Here is a 15,326-nt window from a genome sequence, read left to right as displayed (position 1 = left end):
TATAATATCCGATCATCATTAACAGTATTTCTGAATTTATGTATGGTTTTACATATGTCTACGAAGATCCCCCCCCCCGCACCGCCCTATGGGTCTATTTCTTTTCAAAACTGAAAACCCAAATCCTTTCTACAGCTGCAGTATCATTTTGTAGAAACCCTTTGATCATTTCCGTTGTCACTTAACTACAGCAATGTCAAAGCTGATTTGATTCAGTGGGCCTATTCACATTTGATTAGGGGAAGGGTGGTTAGGGTAACCATGGAATGGGGAGTGTTAGCGAAACTACAATGAGCACAGCTAACACAGGACCATGTAACTGTACAGCACAGTGTGGTTCCCTTACTTCTCCCTTCTCCATGGTTATTACATTGTCATCTCTCTGTGGCAGCTGTGTATTTCAGCAGCCACTGTGTGTGGTAATCTTGACCATCAAGAAGGTCTACACTAGCTAGAACATTGCCGGAAGTTGCAGCCAACTCTATGGTTGCCAGATTTGTCTCACAGAACAACTTTTTTAATCATCAGAGATTCTGACAGATGACACAGTAAGCTACTCCCAGGGCCCCTTAACCCCACTGCAGGGCAGGGGTTACCCATGGTGGTTAATTAGCCATTAATGAGTTTTTCGCCCCTCACACGACAGGAAGCCAAAGTGGTTCACTTCCCAACACTAACCACAGTGGCTCAGCATTGTGTGTGAACAGGCCCAATGAGTGGCTTGCACAAGTTTAGTCTTGAATTTCCATCCTGTTCTTTTCTCTCTGCAGCCATACTCTAAAGAATTTTCTCCTAGGAGGTTTTATTCCATAATCAGCAGCCTTGCAAAACTAGAATTCCCAGGAATTTGCGGATGGACACTGGGTGGTGGTTGAGGTGAGCCATGATAGCTAACTAAGTTTCAGATCCCTTTAAATTCATAATATATAGTCTGGCAATAGCTGTCCATGCTCTGGTAATCTCCTGCTAATGTACCTCAATGCATTGTATGTGGGGCTACCTTTGAAGACTGTTCAGAAACTTCAGTTAGTTCAAAATACGGCTGCTAGGTTACTAACCTGGACTGGCTGATTCAGCCATCTGATCCCCGTGCTTCATCAGCTGCACTGCCTTCCAGCCATTTCCAAGCCCAATTCAAACTGTTGGTGCTGACCTTTTAAACCATTTAGGACCAGTGTATCTAAAGACACATCTCCTCTCACATGTACCTACTTGGTTCTTTAAGTTATCTTCAGGGGGCCGCTTTTGGGTGCCCCTCCAAAGGAAGATAAGCAGACGGCTACAAGAGAGAGAGCTTTCTCAGTGGTGGCACCTCACTTATGGAATAAACTCCCCAAAGAGGTTCACCCAGCACCTACGTTGTTATATTTTCAGTGCCAGACAAAGAATTTCTATGTCCAAGTTCTAAGCAATGTATCTTCTCCAACTTTTCAGTCGCCTAGTGGTGGGAACATTACTGGCACTGGCTTATTTTTTTTCCAGTGCCTACATGTGTGGAGAAAAACCGAGCACTTGCACAGTGATTGCATGTGGCAGCTGGGGGCTCAATGGCAGAAATGGAACTAAAGGCAAGAAGGCAGACCAAGGTATCGTGATTCATGCTTATTCTGTACATGATGCGTATGATAAGAGGTGATGATGCGTGAAGGTACTAGGCTCCTTTGAAGAACATGATTAGCTATTTCAGTACGGTTGTGAATCCATTCCAGGTTTCAGTCAGAACCAGCCAGAATGCTAAAGGAGCTATCCAAGGTTCTGAACCCTATCCTTAAAATAGGCCCACCACCTTGGAACACTCCTTTAGTGGTCTAACTGGTTCTGACTGAAACCCAGAGTGGATTTATTTCCCCACTGACATTGGAGCCACCAGCCTCCACTGCGGAGAAGCTAAATCTGGGACAAATAAGAGCATTTTTGGAACAGAGAAAAGAAGCAGGTTTTGAAAGTGTGTGAGAGAAATTGCACTTTCAGGCAGAGATGCAGAAAGTGATGCACTGGGAACTCTTATGTTGAAAGCATGCTGAATGGTTGTGGTGGTGTGTTTCTCTGGGAACTCCTCTACACCAAGCAGGATATTGCACTATGAAAGTAGTATGAAAGCAGTATATAAATGGCAGGAGCCACACCAAGCAGGATATCATGGTATAAAAGTGGCATATGGTATGTGTCAATGGGCCCCAACAGTTGTCAGTGCACTTCAATACTGCTATAAAGCAGTAGTGTGGCTCCTGCCTTTTATATACCGCTTTCATACTGCTTTCATAGTGGAATATCCTGCTTGGTGTAGATGAGCCTTGGGAATCAGATATGTGGCTACCCTGCAAAGGACTTACACTGTTTGCCTCCACCAACACCCTACTTGTATATTTATAAATAAATTACATATTACAGAAACACGATAAATCTCCAGTCATCTCTCATTCCAAAGTAACCCCAATCCTGAACCATCTCATTGCTGGAGAAAGTGGAATACATAACAATATGAATGAAGAAAAGTAACTGGCACATAAGAGAGGGAGAAAAGGCCTACAACTCCCAGCACCCACCCACCCCGCGTCCCCCAGCCAGACATGTTGCCTGGGGGAATGCTGGGAGTTGTAGGACTTATTTCTGATTGAACATGCATAGGATGGCACCCTTGATGTATAGATTTTTTCATGCTTTTAAAATAAAATTGATACCAGTACAAGATGCTTTAAACTGCCATTTAGAAGGAAGTCTTTTGAGGTGGGTAATTCGCTAAAAAAAAGAGTTTAGTTTCCCTATCAGTTTTTATAAAACGTTGTCAGCTTCATCATTTTTTGAAAAAGAAAAGACTCTTCAAGCACATTCAACTAATAAGAGCAATTGTGTTTGCAACCCTGTGAGGAAAAAAACATAGGCTTGGGGCCTTGCTAGACCTACCTGCAAATCTGTGTGGGAGGAGGGGCCAGCCCGCACTAAAAGTAGCACAGGCCGTCACCCCTGTCTACACGTAAGACACGATGGGCTGCAGGAAGGACCTGTCGTGTCCGCCATATTTTTTTTTAGTTTAAAGGGGCCATGTGTGCAGGAGCGCACCAACGATAAAGATAGACTTTTTTTAAAAAAAGAGTTCCCCACTCCCCCCTGCCCCCGATACCTGCCCACGATCTCCGATCCCCCCGCCCGCAATCTCTGATCCCCCCATCCCTCCTGTCTCCATTTCCCCCCCATCTCCCACCCTGCCTTGATGGCCGCAGCGCTCCTGCGGAGTACTGCGCGCCATCCACTGCTTTTCCAGCTACTCACAAGTAAATGCAGTAGCCAGGAAAAGCAGCGGAACAGGCTACACACCCGCAGGAAATACTGGGCCAGAAGTGGTGCCGGTTATCCCGGGCCAAGGGAGGGTTACCCCTGCCTGAGCCCGGGATCCCCTGTGCATCATCCGGACACACAGGGGCCAGGCCAGGGCTCATACTGGGCTACCCCGTCATCTAGCAAGGCCCTTGGTTTAAGAACTGGAATGGCAGCTGTTCAGCTCCCCTACCTGGGTGGGAAATTAAGACCTCTGAGGCTGGAGAGACAGATGATAGACTGGCAAGTCTGATGAGAAATTATAGGAGGGCAAAAGAAATACATGTTCATACATCATGGGAAGAAAAACATTTTTCAAATCACATTCAACTCTGTTAAAAATCTGCCTCCAGCTTATTTTTCTATGAAGGGTTTTATGGCTTCTCGGGACATTTTAATTACACAGAGGGGTCATACATGGACCTAATCATTGGGGAAACTGGGATTGTTTGAACAAGTGTGTACACAAAAATGGGGCTTTCCCCCTAATCCTTATTCCCTTTTGGTTTCACATATTTTACTTATCCTAAGAGCTTAGAAGAAAGCTTATTCTAAATGAACTTACCTGATGGTTAAATACTAACCACCTTTCTGATAATGGTTCAAAAGGACCAAGTGTTACAGAATTCTGTGTCACTATAATTCATAATATGCCAGATCTATTTACTGGAAGAAATTGTTTTGGTGGGGTGATGATCTGAAAGGGCAGCTAATAAATTGTGTTTTCGTTTTCCAGGAAATTGTTTGGGAAAGAGGTTATCCTGAAACATTGCATGCAGTGCCAGTAAATGGTGAAGCATGAAGTCCGATTTTGCAATCTACAGACTTGTGCAAAAACAGAGATTAAATAAAGATATATTGCTGTGTGGTTTTCCTAGCTTTTCTTACCAGATAAGAAAACTTCCCCTTTCTTGGGCAGTCTTCATTTCTTTCCAAATCGAATGAACTGTTTCAATTGATCAAAGAACCACATTGGATCCGGTAAGTAATGCTGCTTTACATTAATGCTGGATGAAAACTATGCCTTTGCTTTTTAAACTCCCTCCAAGATTACAAGATCCAAGTGCTATACCCCATTCACATGGGCTATACAAGCAATTCAATACAGGGACTTCAAGTTTTAATCAGTTAGATGACTAGATTAATCAACAGCATATTTAGGGAATGTATTAGTGGGGACTAATTTGAATTGCTGAGAAAAAAAAATGTGGTGATACTTCTTTTTTTAGACTCTTTTGGTTTTTCTTTGTTCAATTAAATTACCTCAAACATCCTTCAGTATCTCAAAAAAAGGCATCCGTCCTGAAGATCTGGTAATACACACATATTTTTTTTAAAAAAATGTAATTGATTAGTCAATGCATTGGTTAAAAGGCAGAGTATTCATCAGCTAAACCTTTAATTGGTTAACCCTAACATATGTTTATGCAGGATTTAGCTGAAGTTTGGTATACCATTAGTCCATGACTCTAAACCTCAGCAAGTGTTCACTCTCAAATGTAGGAGGGGGCTATGGGGATATGTGGGGCTAGTTCTACCCCCTTGAAGATGCTGCACATGTTGCCAATCAGCTCAGTTTGAAGTGGACACTATTACAGATTTTAAGAGGATAGTTGATTTAGCTTTACTGAAATCGTTAGGAAGGCTCCTGAAATTTTTTTAACTAACCTTCCTCAAAATGAAACAAGACATATTTTTTATGAAATGCCATGTGAACTTAAAGTTTTGCTTATCCATTAATAAGCAAAGAATTATATCAGGTATCAACTATTTTAAAAACCAGCTGGATATGAAATGTGTAGAAGGATTTATATATTAAGGTTTAAGTAGTTGATTTTGAATTAGGAGGTCTCCTCAAATATATAATTAAAAATTAATTTTATCTAGACTGAAAGATATATGCTTAAGCCTTCTTCATATATTTTAATGGCATTGGTAACTTTTAGGAATTAAGACTGGGAGCCCAAATTTAGGGGCCAGTAGATAGTGACCCAGTTTGCATGCTGTGGTAGCCCAGACTTTTTAAGTGGCTTGATCACTGCTGGTAAAGCTAGGGTGACCATATGAAAAGGAGGGCAGGGCTCCTGTATCTTTAACAGTTGCATAGAAAAGGGGATTTCAGCAGGTGTCATTTCTATATATGGAGAACCTGGTGAAATCCCCTCTTCATCACAACAGTTAAAGCTGCAGGAGCTATACTAGAGTGACCAGATTTAAAAGAGGGCAGGGCAGCTGCAGCTTTAACTGTTGTGATGAAGAGGGAATTTCATCAGGTTCTCCATATATACAAATGACACCTGCTGAAATTCCCTTTTCAATACAACTGTTAAAGATACAGGAGCCCTGCCCTCCTTTTCATATGGTCACCCTAGGTAAAGCTCCTTCTGCCAGCAGGAGCAGCTAAAGGACCCAGGGATGCTCATACCCTGGCTTGTTAGTGTTACATCCAAACCTGAAACTCTGGCTTCTCTCCCCCTCAACAAGACAGAGTTGTAATCCAGGGTTTGTCCTCATCGTGTCTATCAGCATGGGCAAAACACATCCACAGTATAGTCTATTGGGTTTCTAATTGAAAGTGTCTAAATCAGTGTCTGGCATGAAAAATAGCAGAGTGGTCACAAGCCCCAAACCTGTTTCAAAATAATCTCTCTTAACTTGTTCTCTGTCTAAGGTCCCAGCAATGCATCTTCTCCAGCCTTTCAATGTCCTTCTGCTGGGAACATCACTGGCATTGGCCTCACTTTCTGAAACGTGCAGATGTGCGGAGAACACTTGCACAGTGATGGCATGTGGCAACCCAGGACTGAATGGATTACCTGGAAGAGATGGGAAAGATGGCACCAAAGAAGAAAATGGAGACCAAGGTATCCTGCTTCTGATTCTCTACATATTTATATAACAGGAAGGAGGCATGTTAACAATTGTGATGATTTGCAAGGACATCAGTTTTCCACCTGTTGGATTTGTTGTGTACAACCTATGACACTACAGGGTAGACACTACAGGCACAGAGGTTGTACACCACTGATCTAGAGGAATAAAGGCAGCCATCATGAGTGGAGGATGTCAAAGTGCCTTTCTTTTTTTTTTTCTTTTCTTTTCTTTTTTTGGTGGTTGATTGGGGGAGAAAGTCAAAGAGCTTCTCTAAACGAGTGATTGATTGCATGCTAGTGATTGGCCACTCACAGAAGTTTGTGGGTCATTATATGACATCGTCAACATCCAGGACATCTCCTGTGCTATGCCCTGGAAACCCCTCCTTTTACAAAAAAACAAACAGACAGAGATCATGTGGTATTATCTGGGAAATCATAGGATTTCCCAGTGTGTAAACTTGGTGTCTAGATGGCACTGTCTCGTTAAACTCAATGAAGCCTTTCCAAGGAGGGAAGTCTGCAATTCAAAATCATGTGGTCACTTGTAAAGTACAGTGTCATCGTGGTGGGAAAACTGCAAAGGACCAAAGCCCTGATAAGGCTGCAGGATTTTTCCTGTGTGTAGAGCTCAAAGAGATGTTTCTTTTTGTCAAACACTAGGAGTCCAAGTGAGGGGCCAGCAGGGTTTCCCTGGGAAGGCTGGGCCTTCAGGATCACCGGGAATTCAAGGTCCCCCAGGCCAGAAAGGCCAAAAGGGAGACATCACAGGTAAGAATGCAATTCTTTGATGCTGAGTTTTACCCACCTTAGAGTCTAATAAACATGCACAGCAGTATCCTGCCACTTAGGGAACAGTTAAGCAACCTCTTCTCCCCACCCGCCCAAGAATTTTTCACTCTAAATCATCCCAAACAAAATCCTCTCCTGGTCTTCAATCTGATCCTGTCGGTGCTACGTTCTCACGATGGCAGGAATGGGAACTTCAGGGCATCAGGTGCCTGTCCCCAAGGCAGTTGGTGACTAGTTGGCCCTTGGAAATCATTATTCTTCTAAGCTCTGCTTAGGAAACTGTAGGCCCAAGTCATACATCCTGTGGCTACCATGCCGCTGGGGATACATCAGCCATCAATGGGCTCATGTTGGAAGTGCCATTTCTGTCAGATATCTAGAGCCACCCATGTTTTCCATGATTCAGGTGGCAGTTTTCTGAGCCATCGCTATCACTGAAATGGTGATGACAGGTGATACACTAATGTGGAAGGCTTGGTTCATACAAGTAGTGTCTCCATATGAACTTGGCCACAGCACTCTTTCACAGGCAATCACATAGAGCATGCATGGGCAATTTCATAGGAACATTGGAAGCTGCCTTATACTGAGTCAGACCATTGGTCCATCCATCTAGCTCAGTATTGTTGACACTGACTGGCAGCAACAGATTTCAAGCAGAAAGATTTCAAGCAGAATTCTTTCCTTGCCCTACCTGGAGAAGATGGGGATCAAACTGGGGACCTTCTGTATGCAAAGCATATGCTCTATCACACTGAGCTATGGTCCTTCCCATAGCTTCTGAGGGTCTGGGAGCCAGTTTCAACCCTGGGACTGCCTAAAGGCTGCACACTACCACCACTCCCATATCACCGAAATTCAGCACTGCAGCAGCAATTAACAGTTTCAGTCGAAGACACAACAGAGACTGAAAAGGGCCAAATTTAGCTTTTTTTTAGAGCTATGTTTGGCCTTCTTTGGCCTCCGTCACATTGCGCCCCTGAAATTTGGCAACAACCGCCAGTTGCTTTGCCGCTGCCACTGCCACAGTGTGGAATTTCAGCAGTGTGGGTTGTGAGGGCCCCATGCGGCCCATTGGACCATGGGTTACCCACCCCCATCATAGAGATTGCTATTGTATTTGAAATTTGAAAACATCCTGTTGATCATTGCTAGAAGTCAGGATCTGTTCAAAGAAATTGAATACTTCAAAGCTCTCTATGTCACTTAATCCACTATTGAACTGCTCCTATACTTGGGTTCAACATTAATTGAATAAATCCTAAATCTCCCTTCTTGCTGCTTCTTGCTTCTGCCCACAATGAAGAAGTGTTCCCTCCCTCTCTCTTCTTGTATTTGTACTTAGCTATGCTTTGCACCTCTCTTTTAGGTCAAGGGTTTTCAGTGTCTGTGTTTGTGAATGTACAGGTATATGGCTCCCAGGATATGGTCTGAAGGCAGAGGAGGCAGAAACTTTGCTGAAGTTCAGCAGCCCATGGTCTGGTCTATGCTTGGATAAGAGACCAGCTAGAAACTTCATCCACATTGTCTTGAGCTCTGTCATGGAAAAAAAGACATGCTATGAATGGCATATTAAAAAATTAAACAAAATAACAAACTGCAGATAGTACAAATGAAGGGACCAGAATTGAATTTGTATTTAATTATGTCCCCCTATCTCCAATCCATTCCCCCATCTTTCTTAGCTCTTGATGCTCTTCAAAGACAAGTAACTGCGTTGGAAAGGAACGTCCAGGCTCTTCAAGCTGATCTTAGCAGACACAAAAAGAGTAAGATGGCATATGTATTTTCAATGCTTTGTTTTCAACTTTATTTTAAATGCTTACTCAAGTGTGTGTGTGTGTGTGAGAGAGAGAGAGAGAGAGAGACAGAGACAGAGACAGAGACAGAGACAGAGACAGAGACAGAGACAGAGACAGAGACAGACAGAGAGAGACAAAGGCCTTAGCTAGACCTGAGGTTTATCCCGGACTCGTCCCGGGGTCATCGCTGTTCATGTAAATTACACACAGGATATCTCAGGAGCAGGCAGGGATGACCCCAGGATAAATCTTAGGTCTAGCTAAGGCCAGAGAAACAGAGACAGAGACAGAGAGAGGCTAATTATGAAATAAGCACTGTGAAAACTCCTCCTATATCATGTTCCTTCCTAGTAAACAGCCCTCTTCATATGTGCATCTAGGAAAATGGAAGCTGTTTCCACGTGGTATCACTACACACTGCAGGGCTGCAGGTTTGAACAATGCAGCAACATGGATGAGGAGGTCAGTTACATGGCTTCCTCACATAGCGGATTTCTACATGAGACTTTTATCCTTTAGCACACTTTCTGCTTCTGGATTTTTGCAGAATGAAAATTGGTTCTTTACACAGCCATTTTTTCCTTTAACAGAATGCTACCTGCTATTCGTACTGGTGGGTGGAGCCTGGAAAGATGTTATCAGACCTCAGCAGCATTGTACACCCACTGTCCACCCCCTTTGGGGTAGCCTCTTCCCCCTTCTCAGCATGAACTTTTCCATTTCAACTTCTTTGCTTTCTGTTTACTCTCCCACTGCCTCTGATCCCAACCTCGGGCACTTTTATATCCACAGTACTTTGGCAACTTTGGAAGTCTGGCACCTCCCTCTCCTCCCCCCTCTCTCTAACACACACACACACACACACACACACACACACACACACACACAAAGCAAGCAGTTAGACTTTTCTCATTTGTGTGCACTTGGTGATTGTGTAGAAAGGGGTTCAAACTCTGCACCAACCACAGAGCAGAGTGATCCCTGGATCCCATTGTAAATCAGAGGCAGCTGCAGCTGAAAGGGCTGATGAGAGAGGAGGAGGCAGGGGAGACTCCCACCACTTCATCATTGCTGGCATCACACCCCTACAGATTGGATGTAACACAACAGCAAAAGTACATGGGAGGCAGTTGTGGTATCATTCAGGAACTGCAGAAAATATTGCACTTTCCCTGTTCAGAGAAAGCACAGGAAAAGCAGCTAGAAGGCACAGGAGAAGAAGTGGAGAAGAATGACATTGTGTAAAGAAAATACCATGCCTGAAGAACGATGATCACAAGACAAAGCCCTTGTGTAGAGAAGCTCACAGTTAGCAACCCCATCCTCTGGAGGAATGGTGCCAGTATGGTGGAGAAATGCCCACACGTTTCATCTACTCCCATGCAGTTGCATTATTCATATATGTGCTCCCTTGCTGATGGATGGAAGTAGCATTCCTCAGGCAGATTTAAGCCAGTGCCCTTATCAGCATGGCACTGATAAAAGAGGAAAAGGAGAAGCAAGAATAAAGTTGTGAGCAAATGAATGAATATGAATATGGCATGATCCATCCTGCCTTGAATACTTTTAAGTCACACTGATTTCAGTAGGAGAGTAAAGGATGTAGTCAATTCTTCTGTTATTGAAATCGATGTTCATCAGAAGTGCTTCACTTTGGCTGGATCATGGCTACGGGTTGCGTGGACCAATTATTATATAAATGTTCATTTCCCACAAGCTGTTTCTGCAATTTCTCACTCTCTTGTGCTTTTCTCTCTGGGTCTAGTTCTACTGACGCAAGGGGCAATGATCGTCGGTGAGAAAATCTTTGTTTCAACTGGTCAGCAGGACACTTTCCCAAATGGGAAAGCTCTGTGCGCAAATGCCGGTGGAGCCCTTGCAAGCCCAAAGAATGTGAATGAGAACACAGCCTTGAAAACTATAGCGAACAGGAATTCTATGTACGCTTTTCTCAGTATAAACGACATCCAGACTGAGGGTAGATTTGTGTATCTGAATGGAGCACCTGTAAGTTACACAAACTGGAAACCCGGAGAGCCAAATGACATGAATAATGAGGATTGTGTTGTACTACTTGTAGATGGAATATGGAATGATATTAGTTGTGAACATAAATCGCTGATTATTTGCGAAGTTTAATGTATTTATGAAGAACCCAGACTTCAATTAGTAATTGAAACCTAGCAAAGCACACCATATACATGTGAGTAACTGCCATAGGGAATGTGGTAACTTAAAGCACCTGACCCTCAGAATAAAACATCCATAAATGAATTAACTTGAGGAATGGGGGTGACAACATGCAGACTCAGATATAATCATTGCTCTTTCCGATGGAAGGCCCCTGCACAAACCAACATCACCTATGCTGCATGGTTGGAAAAATAAACTCATGGCATAAACATCGATTGATTGATTGATTGTATTTATAGGCCACACAAAACATTAGATTAAATTTGAGATGTCAGAGAAATCCATTTGGGGGTGGAGTTTCCTAGGTTCAGCCCCCTGGACTTTCTTTTGGTTCCCACTGTGGCACCTGACTCAATCTACATCAAGTTTGAGGATTTTCTGGGAATTAAACTCATGTTTAAAGGTTCTGCAATTTATGTAAATTTCTGAGCAATTTGCACAAATGTTGGTTAAATTTATTCAAATTACAATCGAATGCAGGCATGTTTGCACAAATGACACAAATTTGACTGTAATTTTTGTGATTTGTGCAAATTCAGCTGTGCAAATTTTGTGATTCATGCAAATTCAAATTAAGGCCCATTTGAAAGCCTGTATCATCGGGGTCAACCCTATTTCATTTGGAAGGGTGTTGCATACATGAAGTAAAGACAGTAAATACAGTTAAGCGTTCTCCCTGAATCCCTGGGAGGTGAGAAGGCTATGCACAGCATTATAGTGCTTCCTTTAGGATGATCCGATGACCCGGGAAACTCCGGAGACCTCCTGTAAAACGAAGTGCCTCTGGGGTAACCGGGGCTGGCTACCAAATTCCAGGGAAAATGGGTGCCCAGCAGGAGAACACATCCCTTAGGCCCTCCCAGCAGCAATCCGGCCTACCCAGTGGAATTTTAAGATGTTTTTAAAATGTTTTTAGGATGTTTTTTAGGACGTTTTTGGCAATGTATGTTGTGTTTTGGTTGAGTATTATGTATTTTATTGTTTGTTGTTGTTCCCCGCCTCGATCGGGGTGGAAAGGCGGGCAAGAAATAAAATTATTATTATTATTATTATTATTATTATTATTATTATTATTATTATTATTATTCTATTTGGCCTGCGTGATCATGCTGGCCAAGTAAAGGCCTCTATCTGCATGGGGCTGAGGCTGGAAAGATGTGTTTCTGGGCTTCCAGAAACATGTCCCTTAAATCCCTCCCAGCATTGATCTGGCTTTTTATTTGGCCCGCGCGCCTGCGCCTACTAAGTCAAGGCCTTGATCGGCACAGGGGTGGGGCTGGAGGGACGTGTTTCTGGGCTTCCAGAAATACATCCCTTAGCCCCTCCAGTGTCGATGTGGTCTTTTATTTGGCCTGCATGATCGTGCTGGCCAAGTAAAGGCCTAAATTGGCATGGGGTTGGGGCTGGGCCTGTTGGGGCTGGAAGGACATGTTTGGCTTGGCTGCTGGGGGAGTGCTCCTGCCATAGGACTGCCAGCACACACTGCTTGGCTGCCCTGGGCCTTCCCCCTCCCAGCTGGTTGCCACACCACCAAGGATATGAATTGGCTTGGCTGCTGTGAAAAAGTGCTCCTGCCAGGGACTGCTAGCCTGTAGGCTTGGTACACATGCTGCTTGGCTGCCCCTGTCCTCCTCTCTCACTCCTGGAATTAGAGGCTGTGGAATTTTCTTGTCTGCATAGGTAGTAGGGGTGTGCACAGGCCCCCCCCCCATCCACTTCTCTTCCAGATTTGCAACTTCTGGATTGGGTCCACTCCGCTGCGCTCCACCTATAGTCTGCTCTGGTTCGCTGCAAAGCTCTGGATCCAGATCGGAGCTCCACTTCCCCCCCCCCATAGACTTGCATTGAAATCCAAAAAAGCCTACAACTTTTTTTCTGTTAATGTTAGAAACCTCAGGGAGACAGATTTGAAGGTACAAATAGGGCGACAGAGCTGGGAGGGACTGTGGAAACAAAGAGTGTTGAGAAGTATGTCAGTGAGAATAAAAGAGAATTACTTTAAAATTTTGTGGAGGTGGTACCTAACCCCGATTAGATTGAATAAGATAAATGAGCAGCATTCAGCAAATTGTTGGAGAGGTTGTGGGGAAAAAGGAACGTATTTACATATGTGGTGGGAATGCAAATATGTTCAAAGATTATGGAAGGTGGTGTTTTTGGAAATTGAAGAAATAGTGGGAATGAAAATAGAACAAACACCAAAGATTGCATTACTGTCACTATTTGAAGATTTAAAATGTGGAAAAGAAATTAAAGAATTGATATCGAGTTTGCTGACTGCAGCACGATTGATGATAGCTAGGAACTGGAAGATTCAGTGGGAATATTCTATTGAAGAGTGGTATAGAGAAGTTTGGGATATAGCTATTAACGATAAATTGACTTGTAATATTAAGTGGAGGAAAGGTATAACTAAAATAAATGAGTTTGAAGGAATCTGGAAACAGTTCCTAATATTTGTGTTTACTAAGGGAAGTGGGAAACCGCCAGCGGAAGAAAGCATGAGATTTTGGAAGCAGGAATAGATCCCGAGGTGAAGGGTGCACTTACATGTTTAGAATGATTATATATGTAATGATAGGATAGGTTATAGTTAATATTACTTTATATCTGTATTCAACATTTATTCAAAATGTATGTAGTATGTTGTGTTGTTTTTTTGTAAGATGTTTATTTTGTGTTTTAAAATAAATAAATAAATTTATTTAAAAAAATGTTAGAAACCTCAAACTCAGCACTATAATAGCTTATCTATGTATACACATGCATGCCAAGCCTCAAGCAAATCCAAGTATCCCCTGATTTTCAGGGAATTTTTGAAAATTGGACACCCCATTTTCAGACATGGGATTTACTCTGACATTTTGACAGATAAAAACTTGGAAGCAGGCACCCTCACAGATGCCATCTAGATCCACATTCATGGCAAGTTTCAAGCAAATCCCACCATCCCCTGATTTTTGGCGGGGCTTTAACCTCTAAAGCATCACCCCTAACCCCAATTCACACCCCTTTTGATATCTCCATCAATTTTCATGTTAGAAATGTTAAATTAGGCACCATGACACCTGATGCATGTATACACATGCATGCCAAGCCTCAAGCAAATCCAAGCCTCCCCAGATTTTTGAGAGATTTTTGAAAATCGGACACCCCATTTTCAGACATGGGATTTTCTCCAACATTTTGACAGATAAAAACTTGGAAGCAGGCACCCTCACAGATGCCATCTAGATCCACATTCATGGCAAGTTTCAAACAAATCCCATCATCCTCTGATTTTTGGCAGGGCTTTAGCCTTTTAACTCACCCCAAATCAAGTCCTATGCTAGAACTCCATCAATTTTCATGTTAGAAATGTCAAATTAGGCACCATGACACCTCATGCATGTATACATATACATGCCAAGCCTCAAGCAAATCCACTGACCTTGAAATTGAAGCGGATGAAAAACAAGGCCCACCGCTTTTGATGCTGCGTCAGCTTACGCGCCGTCTGGAGATATTCCAAGTTGTGGTGGTCTGTCCTCACCTCCACAGGATGCGTTGCCCCCTCCAGCAAATGCCGCCAGGTCTCGAAAGCTGCCTTGATGGCCAGAAGCTCCTTCTCCCAGATGGTATAGTTGCGCTCAGGAGGCGTGAGCTGTCTGGGAAAAAATGCACACGGCAGCATCCGAGAGCCATCACGGGTTGGCTGAAGCAGCACCGCCCCGACCGCGACATCGGAGGCATCGGTTTCCATGACGAAGTGTGTCCAGGGGTTGGGATGTTGCAGGATCGGGGAAGAGGTGAACCGAGCCTTCAAGTCCACAAATGCCTGGTGGGCTGCTGGTGTCCACTGGAACCAGGTTTTATCCCGCAGCAACTGAGTTAAAGGTTCCGCCAGCATTGCAAAGTCTGATACGAATCGCCGGTAGAAATTGGCGAATCCCAGGAACCGTTGCACTTCCTTCTGGGTCCGTGGAGGCTGCCAGGAAAGCACAGCCTCCACCTTGGAACAGTCCATTTCTATCCCCTTAGCCAAGATCCGTTAGCCCAGGAAGTCCACCTCTGTCAAGTCAAAGTCGCACTTCTCCAACTTGGAATAGAGCTGGTGCTCCCTGAGCCTCTGGAGTACTGCCCGCACATGAGCATCATGGGCAGTCTGGTTAAAGGAGTAGATCAAAAAATCGTCCAAGTAGATTATGACAAACCGATCCAAGTAGTCCCGGAAGACGTCGTTCACGAAGTGTTGGAAGACCTCTGGGGCATTGCAGAGGACAAAGGGCATGATTGTGAATTCATATTGCCCATACCTGGTCATGAACGCAGTCTTCCATTCATCCCCAGGCCGAATGCGCACCAGGTTGTA

The 15,326-nt window shown here is 43.7% G+C and overlaps 1 protein-coding gene across 1 annotated transcript; it reads left to right on the top strand.

Annotated features, from left to right (window-relative positions):
* Positions 1 to 799: 799 nt before the first annotated feature.
* LOC134402291 (mannose-binding protein-like) lies at positions 800 to 11,852 on the top strand. Its single transcript, XM_063131669.1, has 7 exons — positions 800 to 876; positions 1,435 to 1,586; positions 4,194 to 4,296; positions 5,987 to 6,179; positions 6,852 to 6,959; positions 8,666 to 8,749; positions 10,548 to 11,852. Exons 4-7 carry the CDS (start codon positions 5,996 to 5,998, stop codon positions 10,919 to 10,921), a joined length of 750 nt encoding a protein of 249 aa, XP_062987739.1. The 5' UTR covers positions 800 to 876; positions 1,435 to 1,586; positions 4,194 to 4,296; positions 5,987 to 5,995; the 3' UTR covers positions 10,922 to 11,852.
* Positions 11,853 to 15,326: the final 3,474 nt, after the last annotated feature.

The sequence above is a fragment of the Elgaria multicarinata genome, chromosome 8, assembly GCF_023053635.1.
Source record: "Elgaria multicarinata webbii isolate HBS135686 ecotype San Diego chromosome 8, rElgMul1.1.pri, whole genome shotgun sequence".
Taxonomy (NCBI): Eukaryota; Metazoa; Chordata; class Lepidosauria; order Squamata; family Anguidae; genus Elgaria; species Elgaria multicarinata.
Note: the sequence above shows the minus strand (reverse complement) of the source record. Positions and strands in the feature narration are given on the sequence as shown.